At 45.2% G+C, this 23,109-nt stretch overlaps 1 protein-coding gene and 2 non-coding genes across 3 annotated transcripts; 2 read left to right on the top strand and 1 right to left on the bottom strand.

Moving 5' to 3' along the window:
* Positions 1-18,243: 18,243 nt before the first annotated feature.
* On the bottom strand, positions 18,244-18,325 carry TRNAS-GCU (transfer RNA serine (anticodon GCU)). Its single transcript has one exon. It is a non-coding gene; the product is annotated as a tRNA-Ser (tRNA).
* An 890-nt stretch (positions 18,326-19,215) lies between these two features.
* On the top strand, positions 19,216-19,812 carry LOC123151569 (uncharacterized). The gene has a single exon (XM_044571254.1). It carries the CDS (start codon positions 19,342-19,344, stop codon positions 19,636-19,638), a length of 297 nt encoding a protein of 98 aa, XP_044427189.1. The 5' UTR covers positions 19,216-19,341; the 3' UTR covers positions 19,639-19,812.
* Positions 19,813-20,047: 235 nt separating this feature from the next.
* On the top strand, positions 20,048-20,129 carry TRNAS-GCU (transfer RNA serine (anticodon GCU)). Its single transcript has one exon. It is a non-coding gene; the product is annotated as a tRNA-Ser (tRNA).
* Positions 20,130-23,109: the final 2,980 nt, after the last annotated feature.

A 23,109-nucleotide genomic window follows, 5' to 3' on the forward strand; every position in this document is an offset into this window, starting at 1 on the left:
CGTCGTAAAGGGTTACGCTGATGCAATTTTTGACACTAATCTGGATGATACTGAGTAGTAAACTGGATTCGTATAGTAGAATAGTTATTTGGAATAGCTCCAAATATAGCATGATAGCTGCATCCACAAAATGACCTAGAGATTTGTAAAGCACACACGGATCTGAAAGGTTTAGACCCGCTGACTATAACATCTCTCACAAGCATAACATGATCAAACCCAGAACTCTTTGAGTGTTAATCACATGGTAATGTGAACTAGATTATTGACTCTAGTAAACTCTTTGGGTGTTAGTCACATGGGGATATGACCCTGAGTGTTAATCACATAGTGATGTGAACTGGATTATTGACTCTAGTGCAAGTGGGAGACTGTTGGAAATATGCCCTAGAGGTAATAATAAATTAGTTATTATTATATTTCCTTGTTCATGATAATCGTTTACTATCCATGCTAGAATTGTATTGATAGGAAACTCAGATACATGTGTGGATACATAGACAACACCATGTCCCTAGTAAGCCTCTAGTTGACTAGCTCGTTGATCAATAGATGGTTACAGTTTCCTGACCATGGACATTGGATGTCGTTGATAACGGGATCACATCATTAGGAGAATGATGTGATGGACAAGACCCAATCCTAAGCCTAGCACAAGATCGTGTAGTTCGTATGCTAAAAGCTTTTCTAAATGTCAAGTAACATTTCCTTAGACCATGAGATTGTGCAACTCCCGGATACCGTAGGAATGCTTTGGGTGTAGCAAACGTCACAATGTAACTGGGTGGCTATAAAGGTGCACTGCGGGTATCTCCGAAAGTGTCTGTTGGGTTGGCACAAATCGAGACTGGGATTTGTCACTCCGTGTAACGGAGAGGTATCTCTAGGCCCACTCGGTAGGACATCGTCATAATGTGCACAATGTGACCAAGGAGTTGATCACGGGATGATGTGTTATGGAACAAGTAAAGAGACTTGCCGGTAACGAGATTGAACGAGGTATCGGGATACCGACGATCGAATCTCGGGCAAGTATCGTACCGATAGACAAAGGGAATTGAATACGAGATTGATTGAATCCTCGATATCGTGGTTCATCCGATAAGATCATCGTGGAGCATGTGGGAGACAACATGGGTATCCAGGTCCTGCTGTTGGTTATTGACCAGAGAGTTGTCTCGGTCATGTCTACATGTCTCCCGAACCCGTAGGGTCTACACACTTAAGGTTCGGTGATGCTAGAGTTGTAGAGATATTAGTATGCGGTTAACTGAAAGTTGTTCGGAGTCCCGGATGAGATCCCGGACGTCACGAGGAGTTCTGGAATGGTCCAGAGGTAAAGATTTATATATAGGAAGTCCAGTTTCGGCCACCGGGAGAGTTTCGGGAGTCATCGGTATTGTACCAGGACCACCGGAAGGGTCCCAGGGGTCCACCGGGTGGGGCCACCTATCCCGGAGAGCCCCATGGGCTGAAGGGGTGTGGGAACCAGCCCCTGGTGGGCTGGTGCGGCCCCCTTGGGCCTCCCATGCACCTAGGGTTGAAAACCCTAAGGGGTGGGGGCGCCTCCACTTGGCTTGGAGGCCAAGCCACCCCTAGGGCTGCCGCCCCCTCCCTAAATGGGATCTACAAGGGGCCGGCGCCCCCCCCCCCCTAGGCCCCTATATATAGCTGAGGGGAGGGAGGGCAGCCGCACCTGAAGCCCTGGCGCCTCCCTCCCTCCCGTGACACCTCTTCCTCCCCGCTTGCGCTTGGCGAAGCCCTGTCGGGATCCCGCTACTTCCACCACCACGCCGTCGTGCTGCTGGATCTCCTTCAACTTCTCCTCCCCACTTGCTGGATCAAGAAGGAGGAGACGTCTCTGCTCCGTACGTGTGTTGAACACGGAGGTGCCGTCCGTTCGGTGCTAGGATCATCGGTGATTTGGATCACGACGAGTACGACTCCATCAACCCCGTTCTCTTGAACGCTTCTGCTTAGCGATCTACATGGGTATGTAAATGCACTCCTCTCTCTCGTTGCTTGTCTCTCCATAGATTAATCTTGGTGACACGTAGGAAAATTTTAAATTTCTGCTACGTTCCCCAACACCGGGACCAATAGGCATCCACGCGTCAGCATTTAGGGGCTGAGGTTTTTGTTTTTTTAGGGGGGGGGGTTGGGGGTTTTGGGAGGTTAATTAAGTGTTTCATATATTGTGTTAGCTAGCTAATTAATAGAGAGAAGTGTCCTCTCTTATGTCCGTGCTTGGTCGACGCTACGTACTATATATGTATAGAGAGGACTAGACACCCTAGCTAGCTAGTAAGCAAACGAAGGAAACAGAAGATCGTCATGAACATATATGCATACAGAGATAACTGATATCAACCACCTCTCCTTCTCCGAGATATTGGTCGAACAACAAGTTCTCGTATATCTATCCGACACTACCGGCTACATATATACAATAATTATCTCTTACAATATAATCTCCTAATTATATACGAACACAGGATCCACATAGTATTCTCTGTCTTCAGTGATCACATGGTCAAGGAAGAATGCCGCCAATTCCTCTTGAATTGCTCGCATACGATCTGGTGCTAGGAGTTCATCCTGCATCCGAAATATCTAATTTGAAGAAGGGGGTCAATACATATATGTATATATATGAATAAATGAAACTCAACACAAATGATGGTGATAAAATAAAATTGTGAATATTATTACTTACGCACTTCATATTGTTCGTCAGAGTACCCCCGTTCACAGGTCGTGTGACGGCTGGACTCGCAAACGTAGTATCCACAGAAACCATTCCCTTGTTCCTGCCACAACCACTTTACAAGAAATAGAGGTCAATCAAATTGATAAGCAAGCATGCCAAATGGTATTGATGAAACTAGCGCTTGAATCACTAGGAGATGCGCGGAATATGTTACTATAGTACTTACTTTCGGGTGTCTAAATTGTAGCTTCTTCGGCAGTCCCGGAGCTTTTTTGGTGAATTTTATCCAAACCCTGTCAGACAAAGAAAACAATTACTTGATATCAGGAAATGAACAAAGTTGCTGATATGGTGGATAATGATCGATTTAACTTACTTCTCGAGCATTTGAGTCATGTCCGCATAGTCCTGGGGATCTTTTCGTCTCGAGTCTAAGACGGTTACTAGTCCCTGCTCAAGCTTAATCTCTAGGAGAATATAGTGGAATCTGTGCATGCATGCATAACTCATCAATTACATTACTATAACCTGGACTAATAAGGGAAACCAAATATGCACACGACAGTAACACTCACTTGAAGTTGTAAGGAAAGAGTATTATATCTTTGTTTTCATTTATTACCAACGATCGTAGCAAGTTGGCCTCGGTATCTTTGGCACGATATTTAACCTCAGTTGCATCTATGAGATTTGTGTTAATGAACCCAATATCACCGATTTGTCTTCTCTTCAATTCGGAGATCTTCAATCTGCATAATATAGTGAGGATAATTATAAATACATGCAATGAAAGAGCTGACCTATATAGAGAGACTTAATGACAGAAGTAGTACTGCTTACAGACAGTAGCAAGTGACCGTTGCTTTATCGAGGGCCTTTTGAATGAAAAACTGGAAGAACTCCTCAAATGGAACATTCAACAATTCAATTCCAACGAGGTCATGCTCCTCTCTAACTCTCAGCGTCAAAATATTCCTGCCCCCAGACTCTCTGCAGGTTTTCATGTACCAATCATGGAATCTTCGCATCATCGTTGTTAGAGATCTTTCATCTTTGACGAGAGGCTTCCCGTACTCGTATTTGTGTTCCTCCACCTCCAAGAACTCATAACGTACATCGTCGGGCAGGTAATCTCCAAGATTGCTATAATCGGGCACCATCCTCGGATCATTAGTAAGCACCTTGAGCGGGGGGCACGATTGGTTTGCTTGTTCGCTGAGCTGGGCAATTTTTTCCTAGCTCGTCGTTCTTTTAACCTTTGATCACTGACAGTACTTCCCGACCGCTCCGCTTCAACAAATGGCTTTTCAATAATGCACTCATAGTTGCCTTTCGGTGGAGACTTTGCTGGTTTTTTCATGGCAGACAAAGTGCGCTTCACTTTCATCGGATCTACCTTCTCCTCCGGAGGTGGATGTTTCTTTGCTTTCACCCCTTCAAAGAAGTTCCTCACTTCGGCTCGCGCGATCTCGGCGTTCTCCTCTGGGGTCCTCTCGTATGGTAACTTCTCTGGAGTCTTCAGAGAAGGACCGAATCTGTATTGCCTCCCGCCTCTGGCTGTACTGCTAGACGCCGGCAGAGCAGACGGAGCGACTGCGGCTGTCTTCTTTCCTTGCTTACGAGGCGAAGGAGAAGGACTACGGCGCGTCGGAGCAGCCGAAGCGGCGGTGGGTCTCTTTCGCCCTTGCTGACGAGGTGGAGAAGGAGGAGGCTGGCTGCTCGGGCGCGCCGGCGCGGGCGGAGAAGGAGGCGGAGTGCCGCCACGCGCCGGAGAAGGAGGCCGAGTGCCCTGATCGTCACTCGCCGGAGGAGGAGGCGGAGTGCCCTGACTCGCCGGAGGAGGAGGAGGAGGAGGCGTAGGCATCCAGTTCGGAAGGTTGATGAGCTCCTTCCGCCATAGGCATGGAGTCTTCAGAGTAGAACCCAGCCGAGTCTCCCCTTCACCGGTAGGGTGGTCAAGCTAGAGGTCCTCAAATCCCTCCGTTATTTCATCCACCATCACCCTAGCATATCCTTCTGGAATCGGCCGGCAGTGAAAAGTTGCGCCGGGTTCAGTAGGAAAAAACAGAGCCAACAGCCGCCTTGACCTTCAAATTCATCCATTGCTTTATAAGGTGGCAATTTTGAGACTCCGTGATAGCATCCACGGGATAGCTGGCAGGAGCCATCAAGACATGCTCCGGCTGAAGCAGCTCGGTGGAAGCCACGCTGCTTCTCCGTGAGATGGCGGGGTAGCTTCGGGGGAAGCTTCGGCAGTTCGTTTTCTGCGATTTGCTTCTCGTTCCTCTATTGCTTGTACCCTTGCGTGCAGCGCCTGCAGTTGGGTCTGCTGCACTTTTTTCCTCCTCTCCTGGCATTTGTAACCGCTTGCGTCCGGAAAACCAGCCTTCCACGGAACGGAGCCTGTCGTGTCTCGTGTCCGTCTAGGGTGCTCAGGATTCCCGAGGGCCATTGTGAGCTCGTCGTTCTCTCTGTCTGAAACGAACGTCCCTTGCTGCGCTGCATCGATATAGTGCTTTAGCTTCTTGACTGGTATGTTCATTTGCTCGTCTGTCCAAACGCATTTCCCTGATACAGGGTCCATGGTTCCGCCAGCCCCGAAGAACCAAGTCCGGCAACGGTCTGGCCAGTTCATTGTCTCTGGTTCGATCCCTTTATCAAGCAAATCATTCTCAGCCTTGGCCCACTTAGGCCGGGCTTTTGAGGTAGCCACCTGACCCCGTGCGATGGTGAAGCTTCTTCTTTGCAGCATTTTTATTGTTTGTCCCCGACATCTTCTTACTCTTTTCTGATGTCTTGTAGGCCACAAATGTGGGCCAGTGATCTCTGATCTTCTCATATATGCCGATGAATTCTGGTGTCTCTTCATTGTCGACAAACGTTTTCAGCTCTTTCTTCCACCTCCTGAATAGCTCTGCCATCTTCTTAAGAGCATGAGACTTGATTAATTTCTCTTTAACTGGCTTCTCCGGATCCTCCTCTGGTGGTAGGGTGAAATTTGCCTTCAGCTCAGTCCAAAGATCATCTTTCTGCATATCATTGACATAAGACACGTCAGGGTCTTCATTCTTAGGCTTACACCATTGCTGGATGCTGATCGGGATCTTGTCCCTAACAAGAACCCCACAATGAGCAGAAAATGCTTCCTTTGTCCGGATGGGTTCAATCGGCATGCCATCACGCGCGATTTCTATGATCTCAAACCTTTCATCCGAGCGCAACTTTTTCTTCGGGCCTCGTCTCTTTACCGAAGTTGTGCTCGATCCGGAGGGCTAGAAAAAAAGAAGAATTAGACGAGAGTTAATTAATATGTGTACATACCAAAACAATGAATGCATCAATTATCTAGTCATCACAGGCTTAACTAATATATTTACCTAGCCGGACTCTGTTCGGTCACCGTAGCCGTCACTACGGGCTCCTTCTTGCACCAGCATTGGGTCACCGGAGCCATCATAATCATGTGTTTCCTCCTCCATTCTTCGATCACCGTAGCCTGCTTCTTCTTCACCCTATTCTGCTTCCAGACCATCATTGTCGTTAAGATACGACATGACATCACCTCCGGCTAAGATTATGTCCCCCAACACCTGTTCTTGTTCCTCGTCTCGTCCGAACTCCATTGTTTCTGCAAATATTACAAAATGGCAATTATTACACAAACATGACAGCATGTGGATATATTAGTGGAAAATGTAGACCTAGCTTATTCCGGGTTTGGGGTGGCCTCGGCAATGCTTCAAGGGTAGGGGCGCGGTGAGAGGGGGTAGGAGACCGACATCATTTTTTCTAGGGTTTGGGTGTCCTCGAGAGTTTTGGTCGAGCGAGAGGGCCGGGGGGTGCTCCCTGGTATAAGTTATCACGGTCGAAGTTATCCGGGAGGGGGTTATATCGACAACGATGACATACATACATGGGAAAATAATATTATCGGGGAGGGGGTAAGTCGACCCCCCCTCATGTTAAAGTTATCGGGACATGGGGTATATTGACCCCCCCCCCTCATGTTGAAGTTATTGGGAGGGGGTATATCGACCCCCCCCCCCACGTGTTGAAGTTATCGAGAGTTTATATCGACACGACATACGTACATGGGAAAATAATATTAATGGGGAGGGGTTATATCGACCCCCCCTTGTGTTGAAGTTATCGGGGGGGTTTATATCGACAACGACGACATACGTACATGGGAAAATAATATTATCAGGGAGGGGGTATATCGACCCCCCCCCCCACATGTTGAAGTTATCGGGAGGGGATATATCGACCCCCCCCCCACGTGTTGAAGTTATCGGGAGGGGTTTATATCGACAACGACGACATACGTACATGGGAAAATAATATTATTGGGGAGGGGGTATATCGACCCCCCCACGTGTTGAAGTTATCGGGAGGGGGTATATCGACCCCCCCCCTCGTGTTGAAATTATAGGGAGGGGGTATATCGACCCCCCCCCCACGTGTTGAAGTTATCGGGAGTTTATATTGACACGACATACGTTCATGGGAAAATAATATTATCGAGGAGGGGGTATATCGACCCCCCCCCCACGTTTTGAAGTTATCGGGAGGGGTATATCGACGACGACAGACCCGATAAAACATAAGAAAATGAAGAAGAAATAAAAAGAGGAGAAGAAGAAAGGAATAGAGGAGAAGATCGAAGAAAAAAAGAAGAAGAAAAAGAGGAGAAGAAGAAAAAATAGAAAAAAAAATCTATTTTTTTTCTTCTTCTCCTCTATTCCTTTCTTCTTCTCCTCTATTTTTTCTTCTTTTTTCCTCTTCTTATTTATTTCTCCTCTTCTTCCTCTCCTCTTATTCTTTCTTCATCTTCTTATTTTCTTTTTTCCTATCCTTCTTTTTCTTCTTCTTCCTTCTTAATATCACTTAGCAACTTTTGCAACGATAGGGAGGGGTGCTCCCGTGGTCTAAAATCCGTCTATGCACGATAGAAAATTCTGAAAAATACATCTATGATCCCTCGACGTCCCCGCCTCTCTCATGAACAAAAAAAATCTATGAATAAAAAAACATCATGTTCTATGAACAAAAAACATCATATTTCATCCACATCCGTGCATACATCGTATATGTGATCATCTATGAAAAAACATCATATTCTATAAAAAATCATTATATATATATATGAACAAAAACAATTATGATAACAAGCATATATATCATCATATATATAAAAAACAAGCATATATATGAAAAAACAAGCATATATATGAAAAAAATGCTAGGGAGGGCGCCGGCCAGACCAAGGTGAGGAGGACCGCGGGGTCGGCAGCGAGGATGGCGACGGGGCAGTGGGCGCGCGCTCGGGGTAGGGGGCGGCGGCGACGAAGGGCGAGGCAGGGCGACGGCGACGACGGGATCGGGGCAGGGCGCGGGCGACGGCGACGGCGTGGGCAACGACAGGCGACGGGGCAAGGGCGCGGGCGACGACGAGGGCATGGGCAACGGCGGGCGACGGCGAGGGCGCGGGCGCGGGCACGCGTCGGGGCAGGGGCGAGGGCGCGGGCGCGCGTCGGGGCAGGGGCGCGGGCGACGGTGAGGGCGTGGGCAACGGCGGGCGACGGCGAGGGTGACGGCAACAGCGACGACGGGCACGGGCGACGGCGAAGGTGGCGGCGGGGGCGGCGGGCAGCGTCGGCGTCGTCGGGGAGGCAACTGCGAGATGAGAGTAAAAATTTCCTAAGTGTGAACTTATATAGCAAAGCCTTTAGTCCCGGTTCGTGGCACCAACCGGGACTAAAGGTGGGCATTAGTCCCGGTTGGTGCCACCAACCGGGACCAAAGGCCTTTTTTCAGCAGCCCAAAGGGGGGGAAGCGGCAGCCTTTGGTCCCGGTTGGTGGCACCAACCGGGATTAAAGGGGGGCATTGGTCCCGGTTGGTGCCACGAACCGGGACCAATGCCCCCCTTTAGTCCCCGTTGGTGCCACCAACCAGGACCAAAGGCCTTGCGCTGGCGTGGTGCGGTGGGAAGTTTAGTCCCGCCTCGCTAGCTGAGAGAGCTCAGCACCTGTTTATAAGCTGTGTTGCGGCTCAGGTGCTGAGCTCCTCTCTAATATGCAGGCAGTACTTACCTACCCTTGTCACTGCCTTGTTGGGCCTATTGGGCCTGCATCCTGGCCCATGTAGAGATGGGTTTCTAGTCGTATGCAGGCCGTGTGGCCCAATAGGTGGCATTTTTATTTTTTTGAATTATTTATTTTCTTTTGATTCTTGCTTTTTTTATTCTTTTTACTTTTAGTTTTAGAAAAATTATAAACTTTTTGTTAGTGCCATTAGTTTTCAAATTTGAATAGTTAAAATTTGAATTCTTTGAAATTTATGTGAATCACAAGTTTGTGATTAACTTTAGTAGAAAAATAGTTTTTTTTCAGTTTTTTGTTTTGTTTTCTGCATTATTTATTTTCTTTTGTTTTTTGCTTTATTTTTTAATTCTTTTTGCTTTTAGGTCAGCAAAATTATAAACTTTCTGTTAGTGCCATTAGTTTTAGAAAAATTATAAACTTTTTGTTAGTGCCATTAGTTTTCAAATTTGAATAGTTAAAATTTGATTTCTTTGAAATTTGTGTGAATCACAAGTTTGTGATTAACTTTACTACAAAAATAGTTTTTTTCTAGTTTTTTGTTTTGCTTTTTGCATTATTTATTTTCTTTTGTTTTTTGCTTTATTCTTTAATTATTTTTGCTTTTAGGTCAGAAAAATTATAAACTTTCTGTTAGTGCCATTAGTTTTAGAAAAATTATAAACTTTCTGTTAGTGCCATTAGTTTTAGAAAAATTATAAACTATCTGTTAGTGCCATTAGTTTTCAAATTTAAGTAGTTAAAATTTGAATTCTTTGAAATTTGTGTGAATCACAAGTTTGTGATTAACTTTACTATAAAAATAGTTTTTTCTAGTTTTTTTGTTTTGTTTTTTGCATTATTTATTTTCTTTTGTTTTTTGCTTTATTTTTTAATTGTTTTTGCTTCTAGGTCAGAAAAATTATAAACTTTATGTTAGTGCCATTAGTTTTCAAATTTGAATAGTTAAAATTTGAATAATGGTATTACGAGGGCCGAACCATAAGACATTAAAGCATTTCAAATGAACTCTGAAAAAGTTAAAAGTTGGCATGGTATCATAATTTCATCCACATAGCATGTGCATGTACAAAACGGACAATGGTATCATACTCGTCTGTTACAAAGTTGGCATGGTATCATCATAATAGTTGCGGGAGAAAGTCTTCACTTTTTCTTCGCTTGTGTCATTTACTTATTGCGCCGTAACCATGGATAATCTTCATCGTTTATTAGGATGCTTGGGTCAGCCTTGACTTTGAAGGGAGGAATTTCATGAAACTTTTCATAATCTTCAGACATGTCTGTCTTGCCCTCCACTCCCATGATGTCCCTTTTTCCTGAAAGAACTATGTGGCGCTTTGGCTCATCGTATGATGTATTCGCTTCCTTATCTTTTATTTTTCTCAGTTTGGTAGACATGTCCTTCACATAGATAACATGTGCCACATCATTGGCTAGAACGAACGGTTCGTCTGCATACGCAAGATTGTTGAGATCCACTGTTGTCATTTCGTACTGTGGGTCTACCTGTACCCCGCCTCCTGACAGATTGACCCATTTGCACTTAAACAAAGGGACCTTAAAATCATGTCTGTAGTCAAGTTCCCATGTGTCCACTATGTAACCATAATATGTGTCCTTTCCCCTCTCGGTCGCTGCATCAAAGCGGACATCGCTGTTTTGGTTGGTGCTCTTTTGATCTTGGGAGATCGTGTAAAATGTATTCCCATTTATCTCGTATCCTTTGTAAGTCAATACAGTCAATGGTCCCCTGGACAACAAGTACAGCTCATCACAAACAGTGTTGTCACCTCTGAGACGTGTTTCCAACCAACTGCTGAAAGTCCTGATGTGTTCACATGTAATCCAGTCGTCGCACTGCTCCGGGTGTTTGGAGCGCAGACTGTTCTTGTGTTCATCGACATACGGGTTCACCAAGGTAGAGTTCTGTAGAACTGTGTAGTGTGCTTGAGACCAAGAATATCCGTCTCTGCATATTCTTGAGGCCCCTCCCAGCGTGCCTTTTCCAGTCAGTCTCCCCTTATACCGCGATTTAGGGAGACCTATCTTCTTAAGGCCAGGAATGAAGTCAACACAAAACCCAATGACATCCTCTGTTTGATGGCCCATGGAGATGCTTCCTTCTGGCCTAGCGCGGTTACGGACATATTTCTTTAGGACTCCCATGAACCTCTCAAAGGGGAACATATTGTGTAGAAATATGGGCCCCAGAATGACAATCTCGTTGACTAGATGAACTAGGACGTGCATCATGATATTTAAGAAGGATGGTGGGAACACCAGCTCGAAACTTACAAGACATTGCGCCACATCACTCATTAGCCTTGGTACGATTTCTGGATCGATCACCTTCTGAGAGATTGCATTGAGGAATGCACATAGCTTCACAATGGCTAATCGGACGTTTTCCGGTAGAAGCCCCCTCAATGCAACCGGAAGCAATTGTGTCATAATCACATGGCAGTCATGAAACTTTAGGTTCTGGAACTTTTTCTCTGGCATATTTATTATTCCCTTTATATTCGACGAGAAGCCAGTCATGACCTTCATACTGAGCAGGCATTCAAAGAAGATTTCTTTCTCTTCTTTCGTAAGAGCGTAGCTGGTAGGACCTTCATACTGCTTCGGAGGCATGCCGTCTTTTTCGTGCAAACGTTGCAGGTCCTCCCATGCCTCAGGTGTATCTTTTGTCTTCCCATACACGCCCAAGAAGCCTAGTAGGTTCACGCAAAGGTTCTTCGTCACGTGCATCACGTTGATTGAAGAGCGGACCTCTAGGTCTTTCCAGTAGGGTAGGTCCCAAAATATAGATTTCTTCTTCCACATGGGTGCGTGTCCCTCAGCGTCATTCGGAACAGCTAGTCCGCCGGGACCCTTTCCAAAGATTACGTGTAAATCATTGACCATAGCAAGTACGTGATCACCGGTACGCATGGCGGGCTTCTTCCGGTGATCTGCCTCGCCTTTGAAATGCTTGCCTTTCTTTCGACATTGATGGTTGGTCGGAAGAAATCGACGATGGCCCAGGTACATATTCTTCCTGCATTTGTCCAGGTATATACTTTCAGTTTCTTCTAAACAGTGTGTGCATGCGTGGTATCCCTTGTTTGTCTGTCCTGAAAGGTTACTGAGAGTGGGCCAATCGTTGATGGTTACAAACAGCAACGCGTGCAGGTTAAATTCCTCCTGTTTGTGCTCATCCCACGTACGTACACCGTTTCCATTCCACAGCTGTAAAAGTTCTTCAACTAATGGCCTAGGAACACATCAATGTCGTTGCTGGGTTGCTTAGGGCCTTGGATGAGAATTGGCATCATAATGAACTTCCGCTTCATGCACATCCAAGGATGAAGGTAATACATACATAGAGTAACGGGCCAAGTGCTGTGATTACTGCTCTGCTCCCCGAAAGGATTAATGACATCTGCGCTTAAACCAAACCATACGTTCCTTGGGTCACTTGCAAACTCAGGCCAGTACTTTCTCTCGATTTTTCTCCACTGCGACCCGTCAGCGGGTGCTCTCAACTTCCGATCTTTCTTACGGTCCTCACTGTGCCATCGCATCAACTTGGCATGCTCTTTCGTTTCTGAACAGGCGTTTCAACCGTGGTATTATAGGAGCATACCACATCACCTTCGCAGGAACCCTCTTCCTGGGGGCTCGCTGTCAACATCACCAGGGTCATCTCGTCTGATCTTATACCGCAATGCACCGCATACCGGGCATGCGTTCAGATCCTTGTACGCACCGCGGTAGAGGATGCAGTCATTAGGGCATGCATGTATCTTCTGCACCTCCAATCCTAGAGGGCATACGACCTTCTTTGCTGCGTATGTACTGTCGGGCAATTCGTTATCCTTTGGAAGCTTCTTCTTCAATATTTTCAGTAGCTTCTCAAATCCTCTGTCAGGCACAACATTCTCTGCCTTCCACTGCAGCAATTCCAGTACGGTACCGAGCTTTGTGTTGCCATCTTCGCAATTGGGGTACAACCCTTTTTTGTGATCCTCTAACATGCGATCGAACTTCAGCTTCTCCTTTTGACTTTCGCATTGCGTCCTTGCATCGACAATGACCCGGCGGAGATCATCATCATCGGGCACATCGTCTGGTTCCTCATGATCTTCAGCAGCTTCCCCCGTTGCAGCATCATTGGGCACATCGTCTGGTTCCTCTTGATCTTCAGCAGCTTCCCCCGTTGCAGCATCACCGTATTCAGGGGGCACATAGTTGTCATCGTCCTCTTCTTCTTCACCGTCTTCCATCATAACCCCTATTTCTCCGTGCCTCGTCCAAACATTATAGTGTGGCATGAAACCATTGTAAAGCAGGTGGGTGTGAAGGATTTTCCGGTCAGAGTAAGACTTCGTATTCCCACATTTAGGGCATGGACAACACATAAAACCATTCTGCTTGTTTGCCTCGGCCACTTCGAGAAAATCATGCACGCCCTTAATGTACTCGGAGGTGTGTCTTTCACCGTACATCCATTGCTGGTTCATCTACGTGCATTATATATAATTAAGTGTGTCAAAAACCATTACAAAACATCATGAATAGATAATTAAGTGACCAAATTAATAGAAGTTCATCATCACATTAAAACCAAAGTACATACATAGTTCTCATCTAACAACATATAGCTCTCCAGAGCATCTAATTAATTAAACCATACATTGAAACTATGTAAAACATTTCAATGCGAAAACAAATGCAATCATAATCGCAACCAAGGTAACAATTGATCCAACGGCATAATGATACCAAGCCTCGGTATGAATGGCATATTTTCTAATCTTTCTCATCTTCACCGCATTGCATCCATCTTGATCTTGTGATCATCGACGACATCCGCAACATGCAACTCCAATATCATCTTCTCCTCCTCAATTTTTTTTATTTTTTCCTTCAAGTAATTGTTTTCTTCTTCAACTAAATTTAACCTCTCGACAATAGGGTCGGTTGGAATGTCTGGTTCAACTACCTCCTAGAGAAATAAAATATATGTCACGTTGGTCGGCATAATTGTCATAAACAATAAATGAACCAAATAGTTATAAAAAGATAATATATACCACATCCGAATCATAGTCAGGACAAGGGCCGACGGGGGCGGATACCAAAACCATCGTACTATATAATAACAAGCAATAATAAAAGTAAGAAAATTAGACAAGTATCTATCTAGCTAAAGTAAGAATTTTTTCTTTCAGAAAGAAGATAAGAACAAGAGGCTCACAACGGTGGTGCCGGCGACGAGATCGGTGCGGGCGATCGACGGCGGTGAAGACGGGAGTGGGATGTGATGGGCCGCTAAACCTAGACAAATCTCGAGGAAAATGGAGTTTTGAGGTCGAGCTTCGAGAGGAGAAAGCTTAACTGGTGTGGCTCGGGCATTTCATTGAACACCTCATTTGCATAGGAGGTGAGCTAGAGCACCACAAAGGCCTCCCCTCGCCGGCCAGAGAAAAACAGAGCACTGGGGTGCTCTGCTCGCGGGTGAGGGGTATATATAGGCACCTCATTGGTCCCGGTTCGTGGCATGAACCGGGACTAAAGGGAAGCCTGTGGTCCCGGTTCAAGCCACCAACCGGGACCAATGGTGGTGGGCCAGGAGCGAGGCCCATTGGTCCCGGTTCGTCCCACCAACCGGGACCAAAGTGGCATGACGAACCGGGACCAATGCCCCACGAAGCCCGGCCACCCCCCTGGCCTCATGAACCGAGACCAATGGCCCCATGGATCCCGGTTCTGGACTGAATCAGGACTAATGGGCTGACCCGGCCTGGACCAAAGCCCTGTTTTCTACTAGTGGCCCTTGGCCATATTCGTGTTTTACACGTCCCTACTTCCCAACAATTTGCCGATATCATGACCAAGGGCTTGCCTACGGCGTCATTTGAAGAGTTTCGGTCCAGTCTTTGCGTCAGCCGCGGTGCCGCTTCGACTACGGGGGGTGTTGGGTATATGTGTTACGTGCATATTGTGTATTGAGACCGCCTCCTAGTTCTTTGTATAGTTGAGGTCCGTGGCCCACCTTTGTACACCATATATACGTACATATGCATGAAGAGCAATACATCGTGCAATTCACATATTCTACAGTAAGCAATACCCGCCACACTTGCATTGCTTGTATATATACCAGAGAAAAGAGACAGCTGCCAGCTATTAACTAAATCTGTTGTGCTATATGACGAGTATAGTCAGCTAGAGTGCACTTAATTAGTTTCTTGGAGCAGAATTTGGAGGCAAATGTAACTGGTTTTGTGTGGAAGCATTGAGATATTCGTAGGTGATCGGGCCTAGCTTTTCCTGTGATGGTTGATGTGGCATCCTTTTTTCTTTCGAACCATGTGGCATCATTTCCTTCTCTTGTCAATTTGTCATCGGTGCTTTAAGTGAAACTTTTAGGTATGTTTTTGCGCCATGTGAGATCATGTGATAATCGGCTATGGCGTATGAGTAACTTCGCAAAGCATTGATTTTCAAAGTTATTCGCAAGTCAAGTGTATGCATACAGATAGGATACAACTCCCCCCCCCCCCCCCCCCCCCCCCTTTCTTTTTTGAGGGAATTATTTTGTGAAACAATGGCTCCATACACCCGTTTTGGTCTGAGCCCAATAATACGACAAAGGCCTAGCCCATTTCGTTTGATGTTTGATTATTTCCCCCAAAACAGAGTTAGTGCCATCATCATGTCACTGTGCCCATTATATTGAACCTTGCCGTCTTGTACCCCATAAGATTTTTCTTCCGGATAGTTTGAAAAGTTTTTGTAATGAAAAATTCACAATGTGAACTATAAAGCTGCTAACTTATGTACTGATCACTCACATTGACAAAATTGATAGACATGCATGGTCCATGACACAAGATCCCACGAGGATTTATATATAACTACTCCCGCCATTCACAAATATAAGATATTTTTGAATATTCCAATATGGACTATATACAGATTGAAATAAGTAAACAAACACACTAAAACGTGTCTAGATACATTCAATTTAGAAAAAGTTAGAATATCTTATATTTCTGAACGGAGGGAGTAGTAAATATGCATATGCAACGCACATGCAACCATATTTTTTTCTCTCACTCATCTTAGCTATCAGGCAACATTTAAACAAAAATCAATAAAAATAAGTCTAAGAGCAACTTTTGTAGAATGCCGAAAAAACCGAGCCTTTTTATATTTACTTCAAAGGGGCTCTTTAAAAATATTTATCAACTCCAAAGCTAACGTGTAAAGCCTTCATATCCCCCTACCTTTTCATATTTCTCTTCAATTTGTGTATATATACGACTTCTTCTTCATATTTCTCTTTAATTTGTATATATATGACCCCCTCTTCATATTTCTCTTTAATTTGTTATGTAAGACTCCCACTTCATATTTATATGTAATTTGTGTGTGTATGACTCCATTACTACAATTTCACATGAATATGTGGCAAACTAATATATTTCGACGTCACAGAATGTAACAACATTTGAAAGGCATAATTTTCAGACTTCCAACTTCAAATTCAAATATAGCATAGATAAGGTGTAGATGCGACACACTACATATGCCTAGACAATGATAGATTCCTAATGCGACACAAATATAGATAGGTTATGATAACTACACATATATAGGAATGCAATGGGACGACATATGATGGCTCATGGTTGTCGCCATCGTGGGGGGAGGAGGAGGAGGAAGATATCTCTGATGGCAGCGACGGTTGCCTTTGCAGCCTTTCTGCACCTCTCCCACTCGCTCAATGACGGAAGCGGCCATCACGGCCTTGAGCATGCACACTTGTTCGGTCGCGGTTGTAGTTGTGGCATGGGTCTCAACGATCTAGGATTTCGCAAGTGAGCATAATGCAACAAAACTAAGGAGTATGGTGTTTGGGTGACCGGGCTCCATGGAGCCCTTTATTTTTGGAAAATTCAAAATTCAAACTTTCTGATTAAAAAAATCTGAAAAAAATGCAACTATACAAGGATGAAATGTATATTCGTGTAAAAATTCAGGATGAAGTACCTTGAAATGCAATATGTACAAAAAAGACAAATTTCTGGAGTTTGAGGTGAATAGTATCATGTATTGAAAAGCCCTAGATTTGTTTTTTTTTCTTTTGCACAACCCTCATTTCAACGTATTTTGTCCTGAAAATTTACACACATGTACATTATGCCTCCGTGTATATCTGTATTTTTTAAAGAATTTTTTAAGATGTAAAAACATGAATTTTGAATTTTGCAAAAGGAGGCCTCCATGGAACTCAGCCTCCAAAAGCAAATTTCACAAAATGAAAAGCCCTAGATTTGTTTTTTTTCTTTTGCACAGCCCTCATTTCAACTTATTTTGTCCTGAAAATTTACACACATGTACATTATGCCTCCGTGTATATCTGTATTTTTTAAAGATTTTTTTAAGATGTAAAAACATGAATTTTGAATTTTGCAAAAGGAGGCCTCCATGGAACTCAGCCTCCAAAAGCAAATTTCACAAAATTAAGTCCTTTGTCATATGTACAAAAAAGACAAATTTCTGGAGTTTGAGGTGAATAGTATCATGTGTTGAAAAGCCCTAGATTTGTTTTTTTTTTCCTTTTGCACAGCCCTCATTTCAACGTATTTTGTCCTGAAAATTTACACACATGTACATTATGCCTCCGTGTATATCTGTATTTTTTAAAGAATTTTTTAAGATGTAAAAACATGAATTTTGAATTTTGCAAAAGGAGGCCTCCATGGAACTCAGCCTCCAAAAGCAAATTTCACAAAATGAAAAGCCCTCGATTTGTTTTTTTTTCTTTTGCACAGCCCTCATTTCAACGTGTTTTGTCATGAAAATTTACACACATGTACACTATGCCTCCGTGTATATCTGTATTTTTTAAAGAATTTTTTAAGATGTAAAAACATGAATTTTGAATTTTGCAAAAGGAGGCCTCCATGGAACTCAGCCTCCAAAAGCAAATTTCACAAAATGAAAAGCCCTCGATTTGTTTTTTTTTCTTTTGCACAGCCCTCATTTCAATGTGTTTTGTCATGAAAATTTACACACATGTACACTATGCCTCCGTGTATATCTGTATTTTTTAAAGAATTTTTTAAGATGTAAAAACATGAATTTTGAATTTTGCAAAAGGAGGCCTCCATGGAACTCAGCCTCCAAAAGCAAATTTCACAAAATTAAGTCCTTTGTCATTTTTTTTCCTTTGGTTACATAAAAATGTCGCAGCAGCCACCATATGCCAACGGTTTTTCTTTGGTTACATAGATAGATCCATCTCTATGCATATTGTGCGGCAATATATAATAGGTCCGGTGTAACTACTTTCCAAAAAGCCATATACGCTAGTTCATGTTGCAACTTTTAATTTATGCGACAATAATTTGGTAAAATAGAGAAAAAAGTATCGACGCCTGAGAGATTCGAACTCTCGCGGGCAGAGCCCATGTACTTAGCAGGCACACGCCTTAACCACTCGGCCAAAGCGTCGTCGTTGGAAAGATTCTCACATAATCCTACTCGACTTGGTATCCAAAGCATGTCATTGTGTTCTTTGGCCGTCAATTGCTTTTTCTTACAATTCATTTTGCCTCCACATGCCTCACCCGTGTTACCGTGTACACGTCAGCCTGAGGAGGCAAAGCAATGGCTTTCCTTGTACGATTGACAAAAACTGACCACGAGCAGCATCGCCTGACTCCCGGTGACTCGCCACTCGCCAGAGCAAATCGCAGACGCTACAGCTAGCTGCCTTGTGGCAGCAAGCAATGGACTTGTGAGCCAAGCATGCGCGCATGGGGCTGGACGCCATAAACCACCGATCGATGAGCATGCAATTGCTTGGCTTGCAAGAACCGGCCACCGCCACCACCGCGTCCCGGCGGAAAACATGGCCGCCACGTGAGCTCACGTTATCCTGTCGCTGCATGCCGCCCTGCTAATTCCAGCCATTAGCTAGGGCCCGGCAAGCAAGAAAGCGCCCGAAAATGGTCGATTGATTTGCCTTTTTCTCATTTCGAGTCGATCGAGGTTAGCCGCAAGCAAATGGAGAGTGCGCCTTCCGAGCCAATGGCCCTGCTATCCATGACTCATGCGTGCCACCTCGGAGAGGGTACTCCCTCGGAGACGATCGCTTCCCAAAGCGGAGTTGAGACCGTTCGTCCAGACACAGGTCCATGTGACAGAGACACAAAGTACACGATGACGAGCGAAGGCAAGGGCAGGCCATGAGGTTCAGATGTGGGAACAAAACGTGGAGGCTTGCACCACCTCCTTCGCGCGCTTGCGTGCAAGGCTCACGCCGCCGGAAAGGCAACTTGACGCAAGCCGCGTGCCGGCCAGCCCTATATATAAACAACGACCAATCGTACACAGGGCACAGAAGCAGAGCACATTCTCTTCGACTGTAAGCCACTTTACACAGTTCGAACGCGCCGGTTCGCAGTCTCGTCGACTGTCATCGTCGGCGGCCAGTTGAGCTGGTTTAGTTCTTAGCCTCTTAGGGAATGGGCAACGTGGTGGAGGCGGCGGCCGCGATCTCGCCGGAGCTCGGCGACGCGCTAGCCAAGGTGGCCGTGTTCGCGCTCGTGCAGGGGCTGGTCTACCTCATCCTGCGCAAGTCCTCGGACGTCTTCTCCACGGCCAGCGCGGCGAGGTCGCTCAGCTTCCGGCCGATGCGGAGCATGAGCGTCCGCCGCGTCCTGGCGGCCTTCTCCGACGTCCCTGTCGGCGTTCCGGATGACGCCGGCTCCTCCGTGACCCCGCAGGCCGGTGATGCTGACCGTGACCGGAGGGCAGACTAGTTGAAGTGCTTTGTGTTGAACTAATGTACGAGTCAGCGGTGCGTGCTTTCTTAGTTTCTTAGCTATCGTTTGTAGTGATTGTTCTTAAGAAAGGTTATATGATGAGCATAAAAAAATTGTGTGTGTACAGTCGATTTAACTGCAATGGATCATTCGATTTTATTTTAAACGAAATATGCTCCTGTTTCTGGCTGCTTATCGGGTCGATATATAGCTGTTGCTTTGTGTTCAGCATGGTTTCAATCTTTAGAAAGGCAGACTCCCCTTTTGCAAGATAGCTCCATATATATGGTCCAAAATGCAGCCTCCCTTTGTTTTTTGTATATTTTTTTTTGGTAGAGAGACAGCCAATATTAGGTGAATTTTGGTAGAGAGACATGTAGAGTTATGTGAGAAATTTTCCAAAAACGACGCTTTGGCCGAGTGGTTGAGGCGTGTGCCTGCTAAGTACATGGGCTCTGCCCGCGAGAGTTCGAATATCTCAGGCGTCGAATTTTTTTCTCTATTTTGCTAAATCTGTCGCATGATTTATCAGAACGAAGATAGTAATAATAATGATTAAAAAGTTGCAACATGAACCGGTATATATGTGCATGATTTTTTTGGGAAATATCCAACTTGTTTTCACTAATTACACCAGACATATTCTATATTGTCGCACAGCTAAATCTGTCGCATGATTTATCAGAACGAAGATAGTAATAATAATGATTAAAAAGTTGCAACATGAACCGGTATATATGTGCATGATTTTTTTGGGAAATATCCAACTTGTTTTCGCTAATTACACCAGACATATTCTATATTGTCGCACAGCTAAATTTGTAGCATGATTTATCAGGAGGAAAATAGTAATAATAATGATTAAAAAGTTGCAGCATGAACCGGTATATATGTGCATGATTTTTTTGGGAAATATCCAACTTGTTTTCGCTAATTACACCAGACATATTCTATATTGTCGCACAGCTAAATTTGTAGCATGATTTATCAGGAGGAAAATAGTAATAATAATGATTAAAAAGTTGCAGCATGAACCGGTATATATGTGCATGATTTTTTTGGGGATTTTCGCAACTTAAAGATCCAACTTTTTTCGCTGATTACACCTGATCTATTCTATATTGTCGCACAATATGCATAGAGATGGATCTATTATCCCGCAAAGAAAAGAAATCTGTTGGCATATGGGCATGGCCGCTATGACATTTTATATAAAAAGATTCTCACATAATATTGGCTGCCCCCTACCAAAATTGCTTCACTTTGGCCCAAAATGCTGCCTCCCTTTTTTTACTGGTAGAGAGACAGCCAATATAATAGGCCCCGCCTCAGTCCTTAGGAGGTTGAGCAATGGTACACTTACAAGCAATTTTTTTACAGACTTAGTCTTACGGAGAGTAATGACATTAACGGATTGGAGGGAATGGGCCCCATACCGGGAATTTGGGGTGAGATAAATTAGTTGCTGTCAGCCCTAAATTCTCAAGGTGGCAGCAACTAAGAGACTGTTCGGAAGCTCTCTGATCTTGTAACTCCGCTCCGCGCGAGGAGCTCGGTTCGAGCAGCTCCCTGCAATTGCACTGGTGCTCCCTCCGCTCCGGGAGCTGCAGTTGAGGAGCGGAGAAGAGCTGAACAGGGCTTAAGTCTGTAAAAAAAATTGCTTGTATGTGTAGCATTGCTTTTAGGAGGCCTATCAAACCAAGTGAAGCCTTTTGCCAGTTAGCTCCATATATATGGACCACATCGCATAGAACCTGCTGAGCCCTTGCAGGTAGCTATCCCATATTTCCCTCAGTTTATCTTTGAAAATCCAGATTTATTTATTTTGTGAAAAGGCCCCCGGATCAATTATAAAGTATCAACAATGGTACAAAGGACCCAAAGAAACCAGAAATTACATTCCAGTCCACAGAGCACCACACAACTCCAGTTGCCGGAACGTGACGCAGTCATGCCGCCGCCGCCGCATCCTTGCACCCGAAACCGGCCTGACCTTGTAAAGGGCGGACCATCTGGCAGACGGGAAGACTTCGATCTACGGTCTCGAAGGACCAGCGCACCGGTAGAACCGCTGTCGTTGTCGTCGTCGTTGAAGAAAACTGCACCTATCGAGAGGAACCACGAACCACTCCTACACATAGATCCACCGATCCGAAGACAGGCAACCAGACCAAGCCCTGCGCTCCTCAATGTCGACGACGAAACCGCCTCCGGCGAGGTGGAGAAGGAGCCAAGGAAACTTATATATTCTTCTCAACAGTGTCATCACCACCACAGCGCCACCGCAAGAAAACTAACCTAACCCTACGACCTACAACACCGACATAGATCCTGAGTCCCCTTGTCGGTGTCAAAACCGGCGGATCTCAGGTAGGGGGTCCCAAACTGTGCGTCTAAGGCGGATGGTAACAGGAGGCAGGGGACACGATGTTTTACCCAGGTTCGGGCCCTCTTGATGGAGGTAAAAAACGCTACGTCCTGCTTGATTATTCTTGATAATATGAGTAGTACAAGAGTTGATCTACCACGAGATCAGAGAGGCTAAACCCTAGAAGCTAGCCTATGGTCTGATTGTATGTTGTCCTACGGACTAAAACCCTCTGGTTTATATAGACACCGGAGGGGGCTAGGGTTACACAAGGTTGGTTACAAAGGAGGAGATATACATATCCGTATTGCCTAGCTTGCCTTCCACGCCAAGTAGAGCCCCATCCGGACACGGGACGAAGTCTTCAATCTTGTATCTTCATAGTCCAACAGTCCGGCCAAAGGATATAGTACGGCTGTCCGGAGACCCCCTAATCCAGGACTCCCTCAGTAGCCCCTGAACCAGGCTTCAATGACGATGAGTCTGATGCGCAGTGTTGTCTTCGGCATTGCAAGGCGGGTTCCTCCTCCGAATACACCACGGAAGAATTTGAATACAAGGATAGTGTCCGACCCTGTAAAATAAGTTCCACATACCACCGTAGAGAGAATAATATTACCACAAATCTAATCTGCTGACACGTTTTGGCAACATGACATCACGCCACGGCCCGGTAATTATTTGAACCGTTTTTATTTAACCAGCCCCGCACATAACACCAGGCGGTTTCTTGACACGTCTTGTCAAAGCAGGGATCGTGTTCCCCTTATTACAGGATTCTCATCAATACGGACGTGGGTAACCCAACCGTGCCTAGGACTCCTAGATTTTAGGCAAGTCCCAAACGGCCACGAGGAGGACGCTTGATATTCACCCTCTTTATAAAGGGACAAGGTTGTTACTTTTTTCCCTCCCGTGCTCAATCGAATCCCTCCCCCGCCTCGAGTTCTAACACCCAAAGCCAAGGTCAGGTGCTTCGGACCTTCAATCATGTCCGGATCCAGCCTTCAAGGCCGGTGGATGTCTTCCTCCGCCACGGAGGAGGACATCAAGAAGTTGAGGGAGGCCAGATATCTGACCGCCGAAATTTCGCATAGGCT

Source organism: Triticum aestivum, chromosome 7A (genome assembly GCF_018294505.1).
Source record: "Triticum aestivum cultivar Chinese Spring chromosome 7A, IWGSC CS RefSeq v2.1, whole genome shotgun sequence".
Taxonomy (NCBI): domain Eukaryota; kingdom Viridiplantae; phylum Streptophyta; class Magnoliopsida; order Poales; family Poaceae; genus Triticum; species Triticum aestivum.

Excerpts from the sequence above, each read along its gene's own strand:
- LOC123151569 (XM_044571254.1), top strand. The coding sequence starts at position 19,342 with ATGGGCAACGTGGTGGAGGCGGCGGCCGCGATCTCGCCGGAGCTCGGC.